Raw genomic sequence first — 22,385 nt, 5'->3', positions numbered from 1 at the left:
CTGTGGTACAAATTTTTAAATCTAAAACATGTACACTTTGGAATGGTAAGGTTTATCTTGTGCCATTGAATGTTGGGAGTGTTTCATTTTGTTTTCATTTGTACAGAGGTTAAAGCTAAGAGTTTGCATCAGATCTTGGCTTGGGACCTGGACTTTTCAGCAATGCCTAGGGGCAGGGTTGGTGATGTGAGTACTGCTCCCATCCATAGACGGGTAACTGATATACAGTATAATGGAAGGAAGGAAGTGTGTTTTTACCTTTTTACCCTTTTTGCTCTTGTTGCTTGTGGTTGCCATGGTAGTTGCAACTTAGCCATGACACTATGTCTTGGAACCAGCTGAGTATGGGATGAAACCTCCAAAAACTTTAATGTAAATGAATTTTTCCTGCCTTCATTTTGGGTGTCAGGTATTTTGTCCCAGAAATGAGAGAAAAGTAACCAAGACACCAGCTGGGGAGGGGAGGGGGTAGATGAGGGCAGACTCCTAGTCCCCATGGGCCTCACTGGAGGTTACTAGATGACTTGAGGTCACTGACCATGGACTCCTAGTTCCTGTTGGCCTCAAAGATGATTCCTGTATGTGGGCAGGTCGTGGGCAGGTCATTGGGAAGACTCTGAGTCCTTGCTGGCCTCACCAAGGGTTCCAGGATGCCTGCAGGTCACTGAGTATGGACTCCTGTTTCCCAGTGGTCTCACCAGTGGTTCTCTGGTATGGATAGATAACTGGGAGTGGACTCGCAGTCCTCCTCACAGGCCTCATCTAGGGTTCCTGGATGACAGTGGGTAACTGGGTGCAGACATCCAATCCCCATGAGCCTCACTGAGGTTTCCTGGATGACTGTGGGTCACTGCACAGAATCTGAGTACCCAAAGGCCTCACCAAGGGTTCCTGGATAACTGCAGGTCGCTGGTTACTGATGCGTTGTTGGGGTTAGACATGATGATTATTTTAGCTTTAAATGCAGTGCTCAAGAACTGCATTTTTGTGCTTTTTACCTACTTATAAAAGTTTACCTCTATTGCTGATTATCTCCAAGTAGCTCCTACTAACCAAAAAAAAATTTTTTTCTAAAGAGTGAATATGCAAAGAACTGGGCAGAATAGCCAAGCAGAGAGACAGTTCTTTATCAATATCCTCATTTTTCCCTGACACTTCTTACAAATCACTGGTTTTTGTCACAGTAACCTAAGATACATGAAGAAAATAGAGGTGAAAGAAAGATCAAATACCACCATTGTAAGCTACATGTTATTTCTCCTTCTGTTATTTATTTGTTTATTTATGTATTTATTGGTGCTGAGGATTGAACTCAGGACCTTGTGCTTCCCAGGGAGGCCCTGTCCTACTGAGCTATATCCTTGTACTTTATCTCCCTTGTTTAGTAGGTGAGCTTGATATGGGAAGAACATCCCAAGAAGAGCAATGTGTCAAATATAAACACACATTCAACTGTAGAAAATGTACAGTTGCAAACATTAATATTAAATAATCATGCTTTCCACAAACATAACTCATGTAAGTTCTCATTTAAAATTAAGAGAAAATTGAGTTGGATTGTCACCACTATGTCTGATTAGGCTTCTTTCTCTAATATTCCTTGCCACACACTTAACTGATTCTCAACATTAGATTCCTTTATTATGTAGAATTTATAAATATTTTGGAGACATTATTTAATCTGCAAATATCATACAAATTAATTTTCAGAGTCAAATTAATTATCATGTAAATTAATGTTGGTATTTAATACGTCTGTCATGTTGGTGCATGAGTATAACTTCAGCATTCTCAGAGACTGATACAGGAGGATCACACAGGTTCAAGCCTAACTCAAGCCACAGAGACTGAGCAAGACTCTGTTTCTAAATTAAATTTTAAAAAGGCTGCTTATGTAGCTCAGCATAAAGACCTTGAATTCGATTTCTAGTAATCGCAAAGTAAATTAATAGATGCTTGATATATAAGGTAACAATGAGTTTCATAAATACTGTGATATAAAGTGAAAGGTCTTTATAGAAAATAAATTCATTTTTATTTAAGTGTATTCCATGTGCTTTTGATAATATAGTAATACACTGTCACATAATATTTTATAATTTTTTAACTTTGTGCAACTTCTAATTTGATTCCTTTATTTTTCATAGAATCTAGGAAAACATTTAAAAGTAATTATTTTCCCCAAGGAGAAAGTGATACAATAGGATTAAATTTTCTCTTAGCGTGGTGTATGTGTGTGGGTGTGTGTATGTCTAGAACCAAACTAACCAAAATGAAAAACTCAATTGATTGTTGTAAACGTATTTATAGCTGCTTGTGAGGAGCTTGGAAATGCTGATGCTACTGTCACATGACATAAAGCCATCTCAAGGCAAATGAGATCATTGATTGTAAGGTCCATTTGGCGGTCTTAGCATAATTCAGCCTATGTATTTGGAGTGGTGCAGTAATGATTCACATGTATATAGTCTTTTTTTGCTAGCAATAGGAAATTGATAGCAAAGATTGGCTGATTGTCTTGATCTGAATTTCTTCTGAATTAAGCATTTGTCTGTAAACAACAGAAGCAGAAATATGTCTTGAAAAATGCAGATAAGCAATTGAAAATATTTTTTCTAACTTTTTTAGAAACTTATGGAGTGTAATGCCTCAAATTATACTGGGTGTGCCAGCATGATTAGTAAATACTATTGCATATTTTAATACATGATTCGTGAAAAAGACTACCAAGAAAAAAGAATATCTTACAGCTGCTGTGCTGCATAAAATTTATAGCCTTAACAGGTTTTCAAGCATGTAAAAGTTTTCATGCTGAAACTAATGTGTCCTTTATAATTCTAAGCTTTTCAATAGGGAATTTTTTTTTCCTTTTATCGCTGCTATTTGAGACCAGAAAGAATTATTATCTAACCTCTAACCTATCTTAGCTAGCTTTGTCAAAAGATAATAAAAATACTATAAAAGTTTTAAAAGACAATAGAAATATCACTACCATGTTTAGAGAATGTCATGTATCTCTGCCACTGACCACTTTTCATTATAATCCATAGATTATAATATAGTTTCAGAATATCAGAAAGTACAAAGACTATAAAGAATACTCATGTACTTACAATTTTGTCAGTATTACAGTATTAATTTTTTTGGATCTGGTCGACTTAAAGCTATCCAGTTTTATTCAGTCCTGCCCTCAATCTTACGGTTATAAAATAGAATACTGCTCAGCTATAAAGAAGCATAAACTTGAGACTTTTATAGGTAAATGGATGAACTTGAGACCATACTCTAAGTGAAATAACTCAGACTCACATGTGTAAATATCATGTTGTTTCCTTATTGCGAGAAACCAAAAGAATAAATAAGTTCTAAAATGTATAATATATATTGTGAAACGGGAAGAAATTGTTCAGAAGAAAAAAGGAAGTAGAATGGGTGAAAGGGGAAAGGACAGTAGGGAAAAGGGTCAAAATGCAGTTATACTATTAGTGTCTCTTAATTCATTAAAATCAAATTTGCACTAATATCAGTTGCAGAAATTTTTATGCCCATGTTTTATGCCTGAGCAACTACTATAAAGATAACAACATGTAATCCATTAAGTATTGTTATTTTTCTATTAATTTGTTATGAAATTTAGTTTTACTTTTTTTCAAAAAAAAAGAATGTATGGTGAATTAGTACCTCCAGGCAAACAAAAACATTTCTTTCAGATATGATATTTCAGGGGTTTACAGATCACTTCCAGGAATTCGAGCATAAAGCTTATAGCTAGATCTCTTTTGGGAATATATATTTTCTTTTGTTCATTCTCTTCTTGATGTATATTGGGATTTTATGTGATACATCTTTTATAAAAGAGTACTTGTTTGTTAATGAATATAAATATATATATATGAAATTTTGTATGCCACTTCTAACTTCTTTAAAAATATTTTGTATGTCACTTCTAACTTCTTAAAAATTACTAACTTCTTTAAAAATATTGAATAATTCTCAGAAGAGTCCTATATGAATAAATGTTACTATTGTACAAATGAAGAAACTAGGCTATGGGGAGGCTAACTACTGTATTAAAAGTCACACAGAAGGTAGAATAATTGGCACATAAATTAGGCAGTTGGAATTCTGCTCCTTAATAACTATGGCATGCTGCACTACAAAAGTGCATAAGCATTTTTTCACATCCATCATCTTGTACACATGATTAGGGGTTTTCTAAAATATATGTGTAAAAATATGATTACTGTTTTGTAGAAATCCTTCTTCCACAAAAGAAAAATCCTTCCACATAAGATTTAGCATAATTAAGTCCAAAGTGTTAGGGTGTGGACATCTTGGGAGCTACATTTTCAGCCTACTACCGTGCTCTGGAAATTTCATTCTTTGATTCATTCACTTAAAGCATATTCATAATCTCTACTTAGTTCTGAGTACAGTTTTGAGCAATTTAATTCTATTTGTTGTGTCTGCTCAGTCTTACCCAAATTTGTTAGTTTTTTCATTCAATATATAATTTTAGATTCTAAAGTCATCATCAAGTAATTATCTTTGACAGTTTTACGTGGGCTTCAGTAAAATAACATCCTCCAAAAAAGCTTTGATTGTTGCTTTCAACAAGACACCACAGTTGTCACTGACATGGAGCCAATATTTATATTTCATCGATTGGATAAGAGTGTCTTGTATTATGTAGCAATGTATTATCAAGTCTCCCGAACTGTGAGGTTAAACTAAACAATAAAAGGATGTTTTATTTGCTTTTTCCCTCAATTAGTAAGTAGATTTATTTTGTAGATCATCCTTTAAGTTTATCCCCTTAAGACTCCAGGTGCTTCTTGTTTCCTTTTCTACTTCTTTCCTTGTTTAGATCTTAAAGTCTATTTTCTCCCTACATGAACATTACAACCCAAGCATTGATGATTACTGAGAGAGACAAACTCCTTAGAGCTTCTGATTCATTAACTCATAAACTTTACTTTTATGCCATATAAAATTTCCAGTCTCCCATAGTCTTCCCCAGTTGATCTCTTCTTAATTAACGCTATTCTATGGTAATTTCTGTTGTGTGTCTCATACATCAACTTTTGAGAATATTTGTGGTTTATGTACCTTAAACATATAGGAGATCATTTTAGTATGATATTTGACCCTTGTTTAGGAACACTTTTGACTTAATCCCAATTCTGGATTTCAGTATTATTATTTCTACCAGTAACAATTGTGCTACATCAAGATTCGGCTAATTTACCTCAGAGATTCTTAATATCATGATAGAGAAAATTAGAAATTGTTAAAATGTTTTATCTGTAATACCAAATACTAAATGTAAAATACTTAAAACAATAGAACCTCAAGCTTCAACCCAATCATCCTAATTCTTATGTTTCTAATCTCGTTCTAGGATGTGTGCTGTTTTTGGGGGAATCTATTGTCTTCGCCATTCTATACAGTGCCTTGTAGTGGACAAAGAATCTGGAAAGTAAGGATGATATAAGTAACCTTCCTATATTTATGCCCCTAAATCCAGTTGAAAAATACTAATGTCAATTTTTAAAAAAAAATATTCTAGAAAGATCCTCCTTGATATTAATAATATATCAACCTTGATTAAAAGTAATTTGTGTTTAGGTCCTCCGGAACAAAGAAAGTGAGTTCAGAATATAGGAACTAAATTAATTTTCCTGCAGTATGGCCGTACAATAGTTTCTTATCATCTAAGCTTGGAAGACAAATCATTTCAGCTGCCTGGAGTGTGTGATGAGTGATGTTGGTTTTCCTTGTGGCCTTACCTCTTCCTCTAAATGATTTTCATCAGATAATAACAAAGCCCTATGTTACTGCATTTTTATAAGTGAAGCTCACCTAAAAATCCATCCGATTAATCTCTACTGATAACACATGTCACTCCAAGAGAAAAGACTTTAATTAGTTTTCAGATTGGTATAATAAAATATGCTGCCTGGTTGTCTGAGGATAAAATTTTTTATATCAGTATCCAGCCTAACACTGGTTTTGGATTGAAATACAAAATTGCTTTCTTTTTAAAGGAAAATTGAACACTGTTTACCTGTGAATTTTTATATTTCAATTATTTTCTAACATTTATTATTAATAAAATATGTACTTTAAATTACATTAGATACTATTCTACCATTTCTAGGTTTTACACTGAAACTGTACTGTGGCAGGAAGATACGTTGAAATTGCAGTGTTTTTCTTTCATGTCATATATTCTCAAGCCTATATGTCATGTATCACTGTTTTGGGGAGGATATAATAAACAAGAATAAAATGCCTCCATATTTAAACTAGAACCTTAAACAGTATAAGTGTTAAGCTTTTTCTATTCATTTTACAATATAGTCTAAATGGCAAAAATAGGTATTATTTTCTAACAAACTAGTTGTAGTGTAATAAATCAGTATTTTGAGATATGGCTAAAAATCTCACCTCTAGAAACATATAGTACTTTAGTTAAATAAAACGACACATGATTTAAATGGCTTATAAAGCACTTTAGCTCTTTAACAGAAAGATACTATCTATATGAAATGTGATAATCTATGGTAAAAAATATGACCCTAAAGGTCAGGATATTCATGCCTTGATTTGCAAACAGCTCTTTGGATAGAAATACTAAAATATTAGTAGAAATTAGATAGAAATACTAAAATATAACATTCAGCATACAACACCTAACTTATATAGTAAGGTCTATTAACCTTGAAATAAGACAAGACTTAGAATTTTGTCACTACCATAAATGACAGTGGGAACACCCTTTTCTCTGAACCAGTTACTAAAACTGCAACATGAGGAAGACAGATTACGATAATCTGTTTTTCTTTCAGATATGTTATGGTTCAGTTTACTTAAAATTTGTAGAAAATACAGAGCTTTTCCTTAATATTTATAAATAAATAAGCTTGAAATATTTTGTATGCCAAATGTAAATGATTCTCACATGAGATAATCTTTGCCAGGCATGGTGGTACATGTCTGTAGTGCCAACACTTGGCAGGCTGAGGTGGGAGGATCAACATAAGTTCAGTGCCAGCCTGGCCTACATTGTATATTCAAGGGCATTCTGGGCTATATTGTGTATTCAAGGCTGGCCCGAACTACCTAATACTCTGTCAAAACTAAATTAAAAATTAGATATTATTTTTCAGTTCCAGTGAAAAGCAAAAAGAATTATTTAACAACCTATATGTTTCTACTTTTATGAATAAAAGTAAAATAGGACAGCGTCTCTTTTGTGTTATTATCAATTAATAGAATCCCATTTTACCAGTGAACATCATTTTTTAATCTATATTGGTTTTTATTTATTTATTTATTTTTATTTAAAGATACAGACATTTTATATCTGTTATGTAATTCTTATACTGGAAAATTTATTCTGAGTTGTAAATATTGATTTCTATAATAGTAGGACAGTTTTTAAAACTTGCCTTGCATTTATTATAATTGAGGTTTCCACTGTATTCTTAATATGTGAATTGCTTTAGTGATTTTTTATTTTTTTTTTATTTATGAAACAAACATTACTTCAAATTTTAGTGTATACCTGCAATAATTACTACTGGATTTATATTATCTTTTTTCCTTTTTAAAAAATCTATTCTATCAATTCAAATAGTCTCTAAAGCTACTAGCATTGATTCAATGTGGTTTAGGCTAACATGTCTTTTCCAGGACTAATTTGTCATTCAGCATCAAATATTTCATAGAGATAACAGTAATAGAGATTTTGCTTATGACTTAAATATAAAGTGAAGGATAATTTTTTGAGGGAAAAACCCTCAACTTTATAGTTGGATATATCCAACACATCTGTCTTTTTAAGAATTCTAATATAATTCAGAAAATTGTTTTACTTAATATAATTTTAAGTAAGCAATATGTAAATATTTACATTTGTCCCCTTAGGGTTTTATTTTGCTTCTCTTCCCCTATATTTCTATGTGGAACATTTGACATCTCTTTTTCCCTTTTGTTAAGAGATCCTCATTGTTTAGGTCAGAGCTCTAAGTTTATTTTCTGATCCCACAGCCTGGAACCAAATCCTCTGTTAGACTCTCAGTCAGATTCTTTGGTATACTTATTTTATAAGTTCTCTGTAAGTAAAGGAAGGACCTTAGTATTGCATCTCCAGAACAAAGGCAGGTTCCTAGCACCATTATACTCAATAACTTTGACTTAAATGAACAAATGAAAATTAAAGACTTATTGTAGCCCTTTGTGCTTTCTTTTTCTCCATACATTTAGAAAAGTTGGTAGAAGCATAAATGATTATATCACTGAGTTTATTGTGACAAACACATATCAAGGTACAAAGTACTATACAGACTTGGAGAGAATAAATAGGATATTGAATGCACATGAAACAAAAGTATGTGAAATGTGTAAACTAATACACACCTGTTTTCTGCTAAATTGTATTCTTCATTTTGATTTAATTCATTTTTCTTGAAACCCACACTGCCTGGTACTTTCCTCACTATATCATCCTTTGGCACTGCTTTCTTAATTTGAGAAAATGGAGATATATCTCAGTGGTTCTTTTCTAAATTCTAATACTGTAACTTGGTTGACTATTTCTGGAATTAAAACTATTGTTGAAGAGCTTCCTTTTCTGTTTAAGCTATGCTGACTAGGTAAGACTATAAATTAAATTTTGTTGTTTAGCAATGCAGTATTTGAATAAGGTAGATTTGTCTTTAGATCAAATATATCTATAACTAGTACTTTATCTAATTACTTCAGCTAGTGTTCCATGTAGACTTCAGCTATTTCGTAACTAGATAGCTTGCTATGCAAATTTTTTGAAAGCATTTTCTTCAGATGTCAGGAAAATCTATATTTTACTTGTATATTTAGATGTTAATAGTAAGTATGTTTAGGGTAAATAGGTGGCTGATTCTTAGTAATATTTATCATTGCATATTCTCAAATTTTAATATATTCTTTTTGCATAGTAAAGTGATTATAGTCCAGATATGTAACCTTTGCTAGCCCCCATTGCTTTGAGGATAAAGATTTAAATGAAACAGAACATGCTCTTTTGTACAGCGACTGTATTGAGGAGTTCAGGCTTTAAAGTCAAGTAGACTGGATTTGAATGCAGACTTCATGACTTCTTAGCCATGTGAATTTAAATGTGTTTTCTCTGTGCCACAGTTTCATTATTTGGAAAGTGGAGCATTTGGCAGTATTTACCTTATATGTTTATTGTGAATATTAATTGAATGCATAAATCTTAGAATTCCCTTTGTTATTCATATCAGACCTCAATACATGTTACGAGCAATCATTAATGTAATTGGAGACATTACCATCACATGTAGGAAGACCTATTGTGAAGATTGTTCTCTGCTATGCTCTGCTATCAGTTGTACCTTTAAACAAGATCAAATTCGCTGTTTTTAAATTAGTATCTTGGCAGAGTTTTAGAAGAAGCACTATTATGGAAAGAGACTCTTTTACCTCCTAAATCAGACATTCTGTATTTTTTCTATCTTTTTTTCACATACACAAAGTACTTCCATAATCCACCATTTCACTCATCTCATATAAGAAGAAAATGTAATATAATGTCTTCTCTGTGTGTCACACACTGGGGATACAAAGGAAAAACGCAACCATGATCTTTTGCTCTTCAGGCTTACAGTCTACAGGGAGATATTATAAAATAAATACATGAACAAATATTTGTACACTGAGATCTATACACTCTGCAGATCCAATTCTCATTCCCTATTTAAAGAGCTTCAGGGAGTTTATATTACCTCAAAATAAAGTCTAAAACCTTCCTATATGACATGTGGAATGTGATCTGCTCCTGGCTGCCTTTCTAAACTCTTCCTTCATCACTTTCCATTTCATAATCAGATTATGCTTTGAATAGGTCAGATTTTTCATCCTTGGGGCACATCAGCTTAAAAGCAGAACATACTCATTTTTAGTATGCTTTCAGAGATTTTAGTCCATGGCCTACTGTCTCCTAGGAAGAAACGTTAGGGCAGAAAGATATGGTGGAGTAACACTGCTTAGTTCATATCTTCTAGAAAGCAAAACAGGGGATAATCACCAGAGAGGAAGAGCCCAGGGGCCAGATAGAGTACCCAAGGTCATGCCTCTATGACCTACTCAGACACAGAAGTGTGCTTCACTAATCCCCTAGGCAGCTCCCAAGCCTTTCAAATAAACAGTGAAGCATAACCGTTGCATTGAACCATTTGTGAGTCTGACATCCAGACATATCTCCTTAAGCTATGCTTAATCTCCAAATAAAGACAAAAATAAGTTTATAATTCCACCTAACATGATAAACTACCCCGTATACAACTGAAAACAATATAATGTTTTCTTTAGAGTCTCCACATTGCTAAAATGTCAGTATTCTCTGAAACTCAGGGTAAATTTAGCTATGAATCGCTGTACAACTTAAATTACACGTGATTTAGTCCCATTATGCAATGGTACAGTGTAAACATTTCCAGTTCAAAAAAGAGGTATACGAAGATAGAAAAAAATAGGAACAAAGCAAGATCTAAAATCCAGCAGATCATATATTAAATCCTGGAATTACATGTACAGCATCTGGTAATGAAATTTGAGTTCCAAGGGACTTGGGCAGCCCTTCCTCCATGGCCTTGCTGGTTGTAGCCCACATGACTTCTCTCTTGAACTGTCTCCCTTCACTGCTTATGGGTTTTCTTAAAAAAGTGTTCCATATTCCTAGCATTTCTTACTTGGTGTATGTCCACTCCACCTTTCGCTTTATTCCCACAGCTTCATGTACCCACTTCCCATGGGGGCACACTGGTCTCCCAGACCTTCCTCTGAATCTGAGTGAGAATTTCCATGACCCCACAACTCTTGCACTCTGAATACCTAAAAAACATCACATCACCTGGACAATGCCGAGGTTTGCTGCCAACTCAAGTAGTAGCCAGCCTTTCTTGAACCACAACTGCCAAGTCCTCTGAGTATCTTTGTGGCTAAGCATAGTAAAATAAATCTTGAGGCACCAATGTCCCAAATGGTCCCTAAACAGGGGCATTAGGAATCACTTCTCAATGGAAAGGTTTAAACCAAGTTTGGTAGTACATACCTATAATCCATACCTATAATCTTAGAAGTTGCAGCAGAAGGATAAGAAGTTAGAGCCCAGCATGGTTAACTTAGTAAGACTGTATCTCAAAATAAAAAATAAAATGGGTTGGGGGTTTACCCAGTTCAAAGGCCCTGTATTCAGTGCTCATTACAAAGAAATAGAGAAAATGTTTATACATTTGTACCCTTTAGCCTGCAATGAATGGGGACTGACCATTTGTTCCAACACTCTAAAGGCACCTTCTTGTCACTGTTCAAAGTGCTTGATTTATTTTTAGTGACACTCATCAACTACACTGCATTTTGCCATAACTTTACATGTGGCCCCTTTGGGACCATTTGTTTGTTTGTTTCGTGAAATCATGCTGCTCATCTTTTTGTTCCTGCTTCTTCTTACTATAAGTCTGGCTCAGAGCTGCCACTATCATCAATTTCACAGCCTAAATATCAGATTGCCTTGAAACTTCCTTTGTGAAATCAGTTAGTCTACTGCCCTTAATCTCGTCTTCTTTCAAGGTCTCAGCAAATTGTACATGATTTTTTTTTTTGCCAGAATATAACACACATGGTCCTTAGTCTAGTGACCAATGCAATACTTGTTTCCACTTGATACCTCTTGCCCCTGGCCTTTACTAGCAGCATTCCTATCAGCATTCTGTTCTTATGAGCTCTAACCAGAATAATCTATCAACCTTGGTGTACAGCTTTCTAGGGCTTCTCTAACCCACGTATCTAAGCTATTCCAAACTTTTCTGACAAATTATTTCAGTGACTTTTGCATCACTAGGTCAAGTAAAACCACTTCAATGATCACACTTCTGATACCAATTTTCTGTACTAGTCAGCTTTCCCATCACTGAAACCAAACACCTGACACACAACTCTCAGGAAAAGAGGTTTATTTGGATCATGGTTTTAGCTCATTGTCAGCTGTCCCTAAGGCAAAAACATCAAAGGATATGATGAAACAAAGCCGCTTAGATCATGACCTCTGGGAAGCAGAGCAGGGGAAGAGTACCAGTGAGGAAGTAGCCAAGGATCAGATATAGTACTCAAAGTCATGCCTCCATAATCTACCCAAACAATCCAGAAGTGTGCTTTATTAATCAACTCTGTAGCTCCCAAAAAGTCAAGATGACAGTTAAGTATAACCATCATAATATTTAACTGTTCATGGGTGGCTGTATCTGCCCTTCTCTTACTTTATGTTTCTGTAAATGCTGTTCTTCTACCCATAATATTGTTATCTTTATTAGCTTGCCTAACTATGTAAAGTCCTTTAGAAGCACTGAATATATCACTTAACATTCTGTAATCCCTAACCATTCTAAACTGAGTTCAATACCTCTTCTTATCACTCTATAATGCCATGTCCTTATTGTTTATCACTGAACTTTGCTAGTATCTTAAAATTGGCCATGATAGAATCTTTATTATATTGTAAACTCCTGTAGGGCAAGACACTTTTATTTTTCCTTGCCTCTTAGAATGGTGATTGACACATGGTGGTTGCACTATACATTTAGTTTAACCAAATGCGTTACCAACAATTTAGCAATCCATTAAGTCTATGGTTTTGTTAGTAGAGATGTAGAGAAGAAATGTATAATGTAAGACATATTTGTAAGGTAGAATAAACATTGAGTAAACATGTCCCAAAATGACTAAACTACATGAACCGAAAACGTAAATAAATTTTTTTAAAAAATCAAGTAGCAGGTTAGATGTGAAAAGCGTTTGAAATAAGGAAACATGACTGGTTGTGCCATTATCTGATGTAAGACTTCAAAGGCAGTGGAGCAAGTGAAGAGCCATGATAAACTCAAGATTGGGACATGGTGCTTTTTTTTTTAAGAATGTGATTAATAATATTGTATTACCTGAAATACCTGAATTTGGTAAAAACACACAAATAGGAACTATATGATGATTGGATGTATTATTTGGATTGATCATTTGTCCATGTGTGCGTGTGTCAGATCATCACATTTCTCTCCTTGAATATATACAATGCTTATTTGTTCAACTAGATGTTTTTTAAATGTATAGATGGAGTCTATCAAGAAAATGATAGTAAAAATGCTGAACTTGTTAAGAGATCAAAACAGAAAAAAAAATCATAGACTTAGAATAATTTACCTGTTAATGTTTCAAAACTATTGGAGATTTTCATCCAAGAAAAAAAATGCAGGTGTAGCATTTTGAGGATGGCTTCATGAGTGAGGTGATATTTGAACTAATGTGTTTGAGGAAGCTGAAAAGGGTATATTGAATAGAGTTGTTTTCTTCAATGATTATGGATCATCCAGTTCCCTTAATTAATACTTTTCTTTTGAATTGTTTCACCTGTGATTTTTACCTTGTTTACTGTATAGTTGTCGTATTTTGAAAACTATAAGGATTGAATACCTGTTATAAAGTTACTCTCTTCTGGGCCAACCACAAGATACTGAGTTTTATCTTGCTTAGTGTTTTCTTACTTACTGGCATTTTTGTATTTATGCTCTAATATCACTGAACCAAGAACTGAATAAGTATTGTAATTTGTTTGTTTGGATAACTTAGCCCTTTAAATGTTCTGTCTAGCTTTAGTGATTCTTATGATCAACTTGGTTATTGTGTTCCCTAAATTAGGAAACTCTCACCATATTCCTCCTCACTTTACTATTTATGAGACTTAACAAGGCTCTCAACTAAATTGTAAGTTCTGTTCATCTTTAACAGAACTTATTAGGTTTATATGGAAGGTGTGGCCAGCAAGCTATTTTAATGTCTCTGGAAACACTGTTTTGTATTATTGTTTTCTTTTACTTGAGTGTCATCTAATTTTTCTATTAATTTTTATAATACAAAGACTAACGCCAAGTCCCAAATCAATATTCCTTCCTTCGTTTTACTCCCAATTAGACTGAATATATGACGGTAACTCAAGTATCTGGGGATAAACAAAGAAACAAAAAGTCTCATTACTTGCGTAATCATGTCTTGGTTTGAATTGCACTGCTTATCAGTGATGGTGAGTCTTTTAGAGCTTTCAGTGACACAAACAGCCCGATGCAGCATGCATGCCATAGTTTTGTCACCACTGGTTTAGGTCTAGAGCTTCAGTACTTCAGAGTAAGAATGAGACTAACCAGTGAGTCATAGTATCAGACTGAGACTGGATATATGTTACTGTCACCTCTGTCTCTGCATAAATATTTTCTCTATACCCATAGCTGCTTACTATTCTCTACCTAGCACAACAAAAATGTACAACAGTAGCAGTGGCATGTTTGACAGTGATTCTTTCCTGGGATTTGGAAGCTTATCAGAATCTCCAGGGGTACTTATAATTTGTAAAAGTCCCCCAGGTGTGATTCTGATTTGCTTCCTTCTCCTCCTCCTTTGAGAATCACTGGTTCATCCGAAACTTCAACATAGACACAATTACTAGTGTCATGTCCTTCCATGGTTAAACTCTTACATTCCCATACCCCAGGTTTTCTCTTTGAATGATCCCCATTAATTCTTTCTAATACTATAACTTTTGAAACCAATATTTGCGTGTTACCAAATGGGTAGTCACTAAATTGGCCTTGTTAGTGTTTAGAATCCTATAAAGCAAGGTATGCACAAGCTTGAAAGCCCAGTTTAATTATGTGGATTACTTAAATTACTTAAATGAAAACCCTTTGCAAAGGATACGCAATTCTAGGATTTATATTCATAGCATTCCTCTCTGTTTTATTGCAACATTTTATGATGAAAATTTTAAAACCTGTGCTGAACTTGAATTTAAAGTGAATAACTATATACCTGTAACCAAAGCTTCACAACTAATATTTTAATATAATATCCAAATCGCACATCTATCCAAATATCCTTCCATTTTTTTCTAGTACTGGGAATTGATGCCAGTGCCTCCACACTGAGCTGCATCCCCATCCACTTGTTTTGTTTTCAGACAGAGTCCCCCTAAGTCACTGAATTGCTAAGGCTGGGCTCAAACTCTCTATTCTCCTCCCTCTGAGAATGCTGAGATTATAGATATGTACCACCATTCTCAAACTTTTATCTATTAATTCACCTTTTTATACACTTCACAGTATATTGCATGTATTTATAAAATTACCCCTAAATACTTTACTGTGCAATTCACAAATTAATTCAATACTTTTTTCAGTGTTTTTCTATTGATGTTAATTTTAGAGTGAAATGTCCAAATCTTAATCACTCATTTGCTGAGTTTTAAGAAGTGATAAATCTGAGTAACCAAAATCCTTGTCAAGGTATAGGACATCTTACAGACCACTTTCCTCAAATCACATTATTTCTTCTTGACCTATCTGTAGTCTCTCCGTAAAAGGTAAGGAAAAGGCTAATTGGTACTTACAGAACACAAGTTATCAATGTATCATAGTAGATCTGTACATTTCTCCATTTCTTGAAAGACTTTGCTTTTTAAATTATTTATGGATGCTTCAAAACAGAAGAGTGAATGAGAAACTTTTTCAGTTATGAAACAATTATTTTAGAAAATACATAATCATAATACCTTATGTTTATTTACTTAAATATTTTGTAAGACAAGAACTACAGTATAGTGAAATGTGTGGAGGTATCGCAGGCAAAAGAAAGTAAAAATGAGATAGAAAAATTGTTTTTATATTCGTATAACAAATGTTATATAAAATGGGGTCAAAATGTACATTACGCACACATAACATCATATTCTGTCTGGAGAACGATGATATGACTTTTATTCCAAAGTACTAACAAAACATAGTCTGCCTTTGGGAATCACAAATTAAATTCCCATGACTATTGGATTTGAGTATTTGTTATTTTATTTTTAATACATTTATGCCTGGTAAATGTCAAGTATTTTGTTTATTTTAGCAGTTGAGCATACATTAGCTTATAGCAGTACATTTTAAATATGAATTTGAAATTATTTATTTGCATTTTATGCAGTGCAGTGTTTTTCTAATAAATTCTGATTACAAAAGAAGCAAAACAAAAGTAAACTGATATTTCTGTAATAAAAAAATGTAACAAACAGTCATTTGTATATAGTTCCTGAAATATTACATAGCAGCTTTGAAGTCCATTTTAAGGATGTCACTCTTAGTCCATTGGTTTGGATAATTAGCCCTATAAAGTACATTTATAACTTGTGGTACTGTAAGGAGATGGATTCTAATTTCAGTCCTTTTATCTAGACACACTGAAAGAAGGTCAATGCAGGGTTCTATATGATTCATTGTCTCAACATATATTAGATGACAGAGACCTGATTATGTTCATGCATTTCTGTGATCATTCTTTGAAGTAGAGTATACACAAATATTTAAAAAGCACTATCCTTTTCTTTCCAGTATAAAGCACTATCAAATATATGACCAGACAGTTATTCTTCAACAAAAAAGCAACATTTAACAGAAAGATGAAAAGCCTTTAGTAGCTTTTATTTGCTGTGAGTCATGTAATAAGACTTTTCTTCTTGTCTTCTTAGAACTGTTAAAGGGGAAAAAAGAAAATGTTTTCTAAAAGAAAAAGATTTATGTTCCTAGACATAAGGAATGTTTTTAATTATACTTACAATTATTTTTCCAAACTTTACTCTTCATTGTTAATGGCAATAAAAGTAAGTATTTTGGTAGTATTCTACAGTCATGTTACAGTTTTTAAAATGTTAAAACAGCAACAATAGCATATATTCTGTAATCAGTGTCAATTTTATGTCAAATCATGGAATTATAGGTAGTTCTTTAATCTTCATGAGTATTTGATTCAATCAATAGCTGATAATGTACATTTTCTCAGTTATTTACCCATTATTGTAAACTTTTTCACTATGTTTATCTTCTTTATAGATGTAAAGCAGTCATCGATCAGTTTGGTCAGAGAATAAACTCTAAGCATTTTCTTGTAGAGGACAGTTACTTTTCTGAGAACACCTGCTCACTTGTGCAATACAGGTAAGATATTTCTCCATTTGCTAGGCAAAGAAAGGTGAAATAGTCCTGTGATTTTGTTGACATTTCTGTGTGATTCTGTAATTTATGCAAAGCTATGCCAAACCAAAGATGCACTCAATATCTACTACTCTTCTCTTGCATGGTTTCACATATTTTTGCATAAGGCAGGGTTTATCTGTAGGTCACATATCCCTCTTTTATGAGTTAAGAGATTAAAGCAGAACTTTACTTTGTTTTTGAAGGTATCATTTTTATCCTGAGTTGAATATTTGAAACATGCATCCTGGTGATTGTATAACTATACATGAAATTTATCTGTGGGTTCTAAATTACTGTTTTACTCTTGTGTTTTCCAGGCAAATCTCCAGAGCAGTCCTAATTACAGATAGATCTGTATTAAAAACAAATTCAGAGCAACAGGTAAATTCAGTCCTATGTTTTTATAAATAAATTTGTGTATATTAAAATGGAAATTACAGTGGTATAGTATTCATGGGGAACACATTGCTACTGTCAATCTAATTAACATATCCATTTTTTAGTTACTTTTTTTGTGGTGAGAATACTTTTTATCTATTTTTGTCAAATTTTAAATATGTAGTATAGTATTATTTACTGTAGCCCTCATATTATACCTTTAATCCCTAAAATGTATTCTTCCTGTTTGTCTCAACATTTTTATCCTGTGACCAACTCTTGCATTTCACCCATTCCTCAAACCTTAATAACAAGTCTTCTATTCTGCTTCTATGAATTTGGCTTTTTTTCAGACTGTACATATAAGTATCATCATGTAGTGCTTGTGCCTGGATAATTTCACTTAATAAAATGTCCTCCATGTTCATCTATGTTGTCCGAGATGATAGTCTTTCCTTTTTAGGGATAAATAATACTTGACATATTATTATTCCATATATGCACATGTTGTACTTTTTATTTATTATTTGATATACACATAGGTTGTTTCCATGTATTGTCTATTTGGACCAATATTGTAAGGAACATGGGTGTGCAAATATCTGTTTAAGAAAAGAATTTTGTTTTCTTCAGATATATACCGAGAAGCAGATTTGCTAGGTCATGCTTATTTCTGGATTTTAATTTTTTGTAGAATCTTCTTCTATTTTCTGTAATTTAGTACCATTTTCCATTGCCACTAACCGTGTACAAGGGTTGTCATTTATCCATATCCTTATCAACACATGATATCTCTTTTATTGATGCTAGCCATCCCACAGGTATGAGGCAATATTTTAGAATCTAGTTTTTTAAATAACATTATTACATAATTTAATCTACATAGCAATATGTAGAAATCAACATTATTGAAGTAAAATATATTAAAATACATTGAAAACACATAATGGCAATAGTATAATAGCTATGGTTTCCTAAGTATTTACCTCCAGTGCAGTAAATAATTGAATCTTATATATAGTTTTATTCAACAAATAGTGCACTAAATCTTTGTTTTGACAGTTATTTCTGTGAAATTGAAAATGTAGTGCTATGCAAAGAAAAGAGAATTCCTAAAGAATATATTTGAAAAATCTTAGGACAAAAGGCTTTGTAGTAGGCAACTATAGCAAATCCAGAAAGTAATTATGTTTGATATGATTTAATTTCAGCACACAATCCCTGTTATGATATTTTTAAATCACCCCTGTTCACTTTAGTATCTTCTTCTTATTCCCAATTCCACTGGAGTGTCTTTGGGCCAATAATTTTTTCCTAGTCCAAGCATCTAAATTTCATGGGTTCCTTTTCTGATTCTCTATTACAGTGATATAAAATCAGCTTACTCAGGTGTGAGTGTCAGTTCTATATGCTATGCCTAAATGTAGGCACCTAGGATTCCTTAAATTAGAAGCCTCCTATTATATAAAAAGTATATATGAGTGGATAAATTTAGTTTTCTCAGTTTTTATTGCTAACAAATGAACATTATATATAAAGAGGCACCAATAATGTATGTTATATATGCAAGTGTAAATACACATTTCATTTAATCATTTAGTAAACAAGTGCCTTTTACCCGCCAACCAATGTACCAGATTCTGAGATGATAACCTTAACCAAGATAGCATCCCTGCCCTCAAATAGCATCCAGTCTGGAAGTCAAAACAGTTGCAGACGAATAGAAAGTACAGTTCAGTATGACAAGTGTGAACATGGGTATAGTAAAAGTAGCAGCTGTTATATCACTTACCTTACTAACCTCTCATTGCCAATTGATTTTTCTATATCATTGGTTAAACTGTGATGTTTGAGAGTGGATCAAAGTGTGACATGGAGGCATGAAAATAAAGAGAGATTAAATAAAGACAACTCTTGGAAAAAGCTAAGCTATAAGAACTAAGAGGAGGGGCTGGGGATTTAGCTCAGTGGCATAAGCGCCTGCCTTGCAAGCAGGCAGTCGTGAGTTCGATCCCTGGTACCGATAAAAATGAAAAAGAACAAAAAAAAAAAAAAAAAAAAAAAAGAACTAAGAGGAAGGAGAAAAATTGATGGAGCAAAGTCCAGGCAAAGGTTTAGGAGGATGAGATTCAGGGAACAGGTTGAAGCATTGCCCTGAGATAAGATGTGAATGACAGTGAAACAAGAAGGCAAGTGCAGGACCATTTATAGGTTTGCGAGTTCCCATCTCATGGAACATTCTTTAAGCTACACAATAGAATTATCATCTGAGAATGGAGGTGTACAAGTGGGTCAAGGATATGTCACTGCATGGAGTTGAACAATGATCTCTCTTTCAGTCATATTGTGGAGCAATGTTAATGATCAAGTCTGAAGATCGTGGATTTATAATTCCATAATCTGCTGTCATTCTTCCAGCTCCTTTATTCTCTTATACCCACCATGTTAAGAGAGTCACAAATTCCCATCCCCTCTGTTTCTTCCCCGTTTATAATCTCCCCTCTTTACTTTTCTCTGCCCTTGATATCTTCTGAAATTCCCTTTTTCCAACACTTTCAATTCCCGTGTATCCATGTGTCATGACTCTACCCACAAAGAGGTTTCCTGTCCTTGGATCAGGCTATACTGTGCACCTGAGTCACTGATGGCTGTTTGAGAAAGCCACAGTACTTCGAAGTCATGGAAGTGAACTTCATTCAGCTGCCTCAGCGCCCACTACCAGTAAACTCTTCCACTGGCTTTAGTTATTTCCTGCTTGTTTTTCATGCAGTAACTAGTCTCAAACTTCACTATCTACCCACAGTACTCCTCCCTTACTTGTCTTACTTTCTTACCTCACTGGTAAAAAATGAGGCTACTGCATACTCAATGACTCTTCACTTCCAAGTCCTACTATCCATCCCTTCCTCAGACTACCATCCTTCACAAATCCCCTTGATAAATGAATACACACATGCTCACACACACATGCCATCCTTTATTGCCTTTTGTGTCATGCTTTCAGACTCTTTTACCAATATCTTTCCTTCAATGTAAAGGGAGCAGGCAACCTTCATTCCAATAAATAAATAAATAAAATTAAATAAAACAATCAAATGAACAAAAAACTTATTCCTTTGGCTCTTCTCCATCTCTAACTAGTATCCAATCTGTCTTCTCCCCTCATCAACATTTTCAAGACACTGTGCATCCTTGCTGCCTCCAGTTACTTACCTCCTGTTCATTTCTAAACAACACCAATCTGACTACTACCCTTATATTTCCACCACAGTTTGTCCTGTTAAGTTCATTAGTAATGTCATAAGAGTTGGTGTCAGGAGATATTTTTTTCACCCTTCTCTACTAGAATTTTTCTGGTACATTTGACAAATTATGTGGTACATTTAACAATTATTATTCCCTTTATCTTAAGGCTATACTCTTTGGGCTTTATGACACTGTACTTTGCTGGTTCTCATGACTCTGGCTATCTTCTCTCTGCTTTTTTTATGAACTCTTATTCTTCTATCTTGTCCTTAAATATTTGTGGCTCCTCCAGATTTCTCTTTTATCCCACAGTGTTATCTTGCTCCATGCGCATTCACCAGATGTCTCTGTGTATTCTCATAGTTTCAACTATGCATAAATATTGGTTCAGGCACTTATACATGTATCACAGGAATGTCTTTCCCATGAACCAGACTGTCTGTGTGGCATCTGTCAAGTGGCACACCCTTAAAGCTGATTTCACATCTTCCCTCACAAAACTTCTTCTCATTGATGCTTCCTTTCTCCTGATACCTTTCTAACAACAATAACATTTTGCCTCTCTCTGACATCTCAGCAGCCTTGAGTTCCTGCCAATGTAACTTTCCAAGAGCTGGTTTTAGGAACTTTTCTTTCCTATCAATCTTACTGTCTCTGTTCTGGTTATAGAGCTCATTACCTCTGCCTTTTTTAACTCATCATCCTGCCTCTGATCTCTCTTTCACATCTGTCCTCCACAGAGCAATCATAGCTTCACTCTTTTTCTTTCTGTGACAGAAAAGCAAGACTTAGAGAAAGAAAAGAATAAATATGAGTCAAGGTAACTTTTCTGGACATGATTGATAATAGAAGGTTGAGAGAATTCTCTTAATGTCTTTTATTAACTCTAAGATTTGAGATATTTAACTTCTCAGAGTTTAGGTGATGGTTAGTGCAGTAGATGGTTGCTGATAGTATCTTAATGAAAATTTGATAGTTTCAGGAATTATAAGAAGTCTTATTTGTTGGTAAAGTTCTTGAGAATCTTTTCCAATTATGAGTATATTTTTAGTCAATGTCTTACATGCTTCTTTTTCTTTAATGTTTGCTGTCATGAATACCACCAAAGGAAGTTAAGAGGAATGTGAAGAACTCAGCTTTTGAGCTATCTTGAACACATAAAGTAGGACAGATATGATTATCAGTTTCTATTTTTAGAAATTATTATAGATGTTTTCTCTGTGATCTGTCAATACTGCATTCCCAGTTAAAATGTAAGTATAGTACTTATAGGGAAAAATACCACTGGACCTTTCTATTTTGGCAAGCAATCTCTCCATTATAGAATATATTAGAGAATATAATTTCTCCAGATTGTAGATTAGTATGAGGATTAATGTTGAATCCTTAGCTGTACAGAGAAATATTGACCTGATTGTCATTTATTCTTTTACATATAAAGCCATTTGATGTAACAGTAGTTTTAAGAAAGTGTACCGCATGTCAATAAAGAGTATTTTGTAATAATTTTTTGTTTCACTTTTGTATTTGAATTTCTAGTCTTATTGATAGTCTTTCATTAGATTTAAAAAACTTTCACTTTGAAATGTTTCAGTATATATTTACTTATGCAAATTTTAACATTTTGTTGATTGGTAA

The 22,385-nt window shown here is 33.6% G+C and overlaps 1 protein-coding gene across 4 annotated transcripts in view; it reads left to right on the top strand.

Annotated features, from left to right (window-relative positions):
* The window catches only part of Chm (CHM Rab escort protein), a 165,732-nt gene that overhangs the window by 81,285 nt on the left and 62,062 nt on the right, over positions 1-22,385 (top strand). For 3 of the 4 annotated variants that reach the window (XM_005008657.3, XM_063246160.1, XM_063246161.1), the window contains exons 9-11: positions 5,402-5,479; positions 16,980-17,084; positions 17,441-17,504. In XM_005008657.3, coding sequence (XP_005008714.3) covers positions 5,402-5,479; positions 16,980-17,084; positions 17,441-17,504 — 247 coding nt within the window. The remainder of the gene's footprint in view (positions 1-5,401; positions 5,480-16,979; positions 17,085-17,440; positions 17,505-22,385) is intronic. The other variant, XM_063246159.1, reaches the window with a different exon arrangement.

The sequence above is a fragment of the Cavia porcellus genome, unplaced genomic scaffold (assembly GCF_034190915.1).
Source record: "Cavia porcellus strain 051 isolate PalLab524CR breed Dunkin Hartley unplaced genomic scaffold, mCavPor4.1 scaffold_3, whole genome shotgun sequence".
Taxonomy (NCBI): domain Eukaryota; kingdom Metazoa; phylum Chordata; class Mammalia; order Rodentia; family Caviidae; genus Cavia; species Cavia porcellus.
The sequence above is the reverse complement of the archived record's forward strand: the minus strand, read 5'-3'. Positions and strand labels throughout refer to the sequence as shown.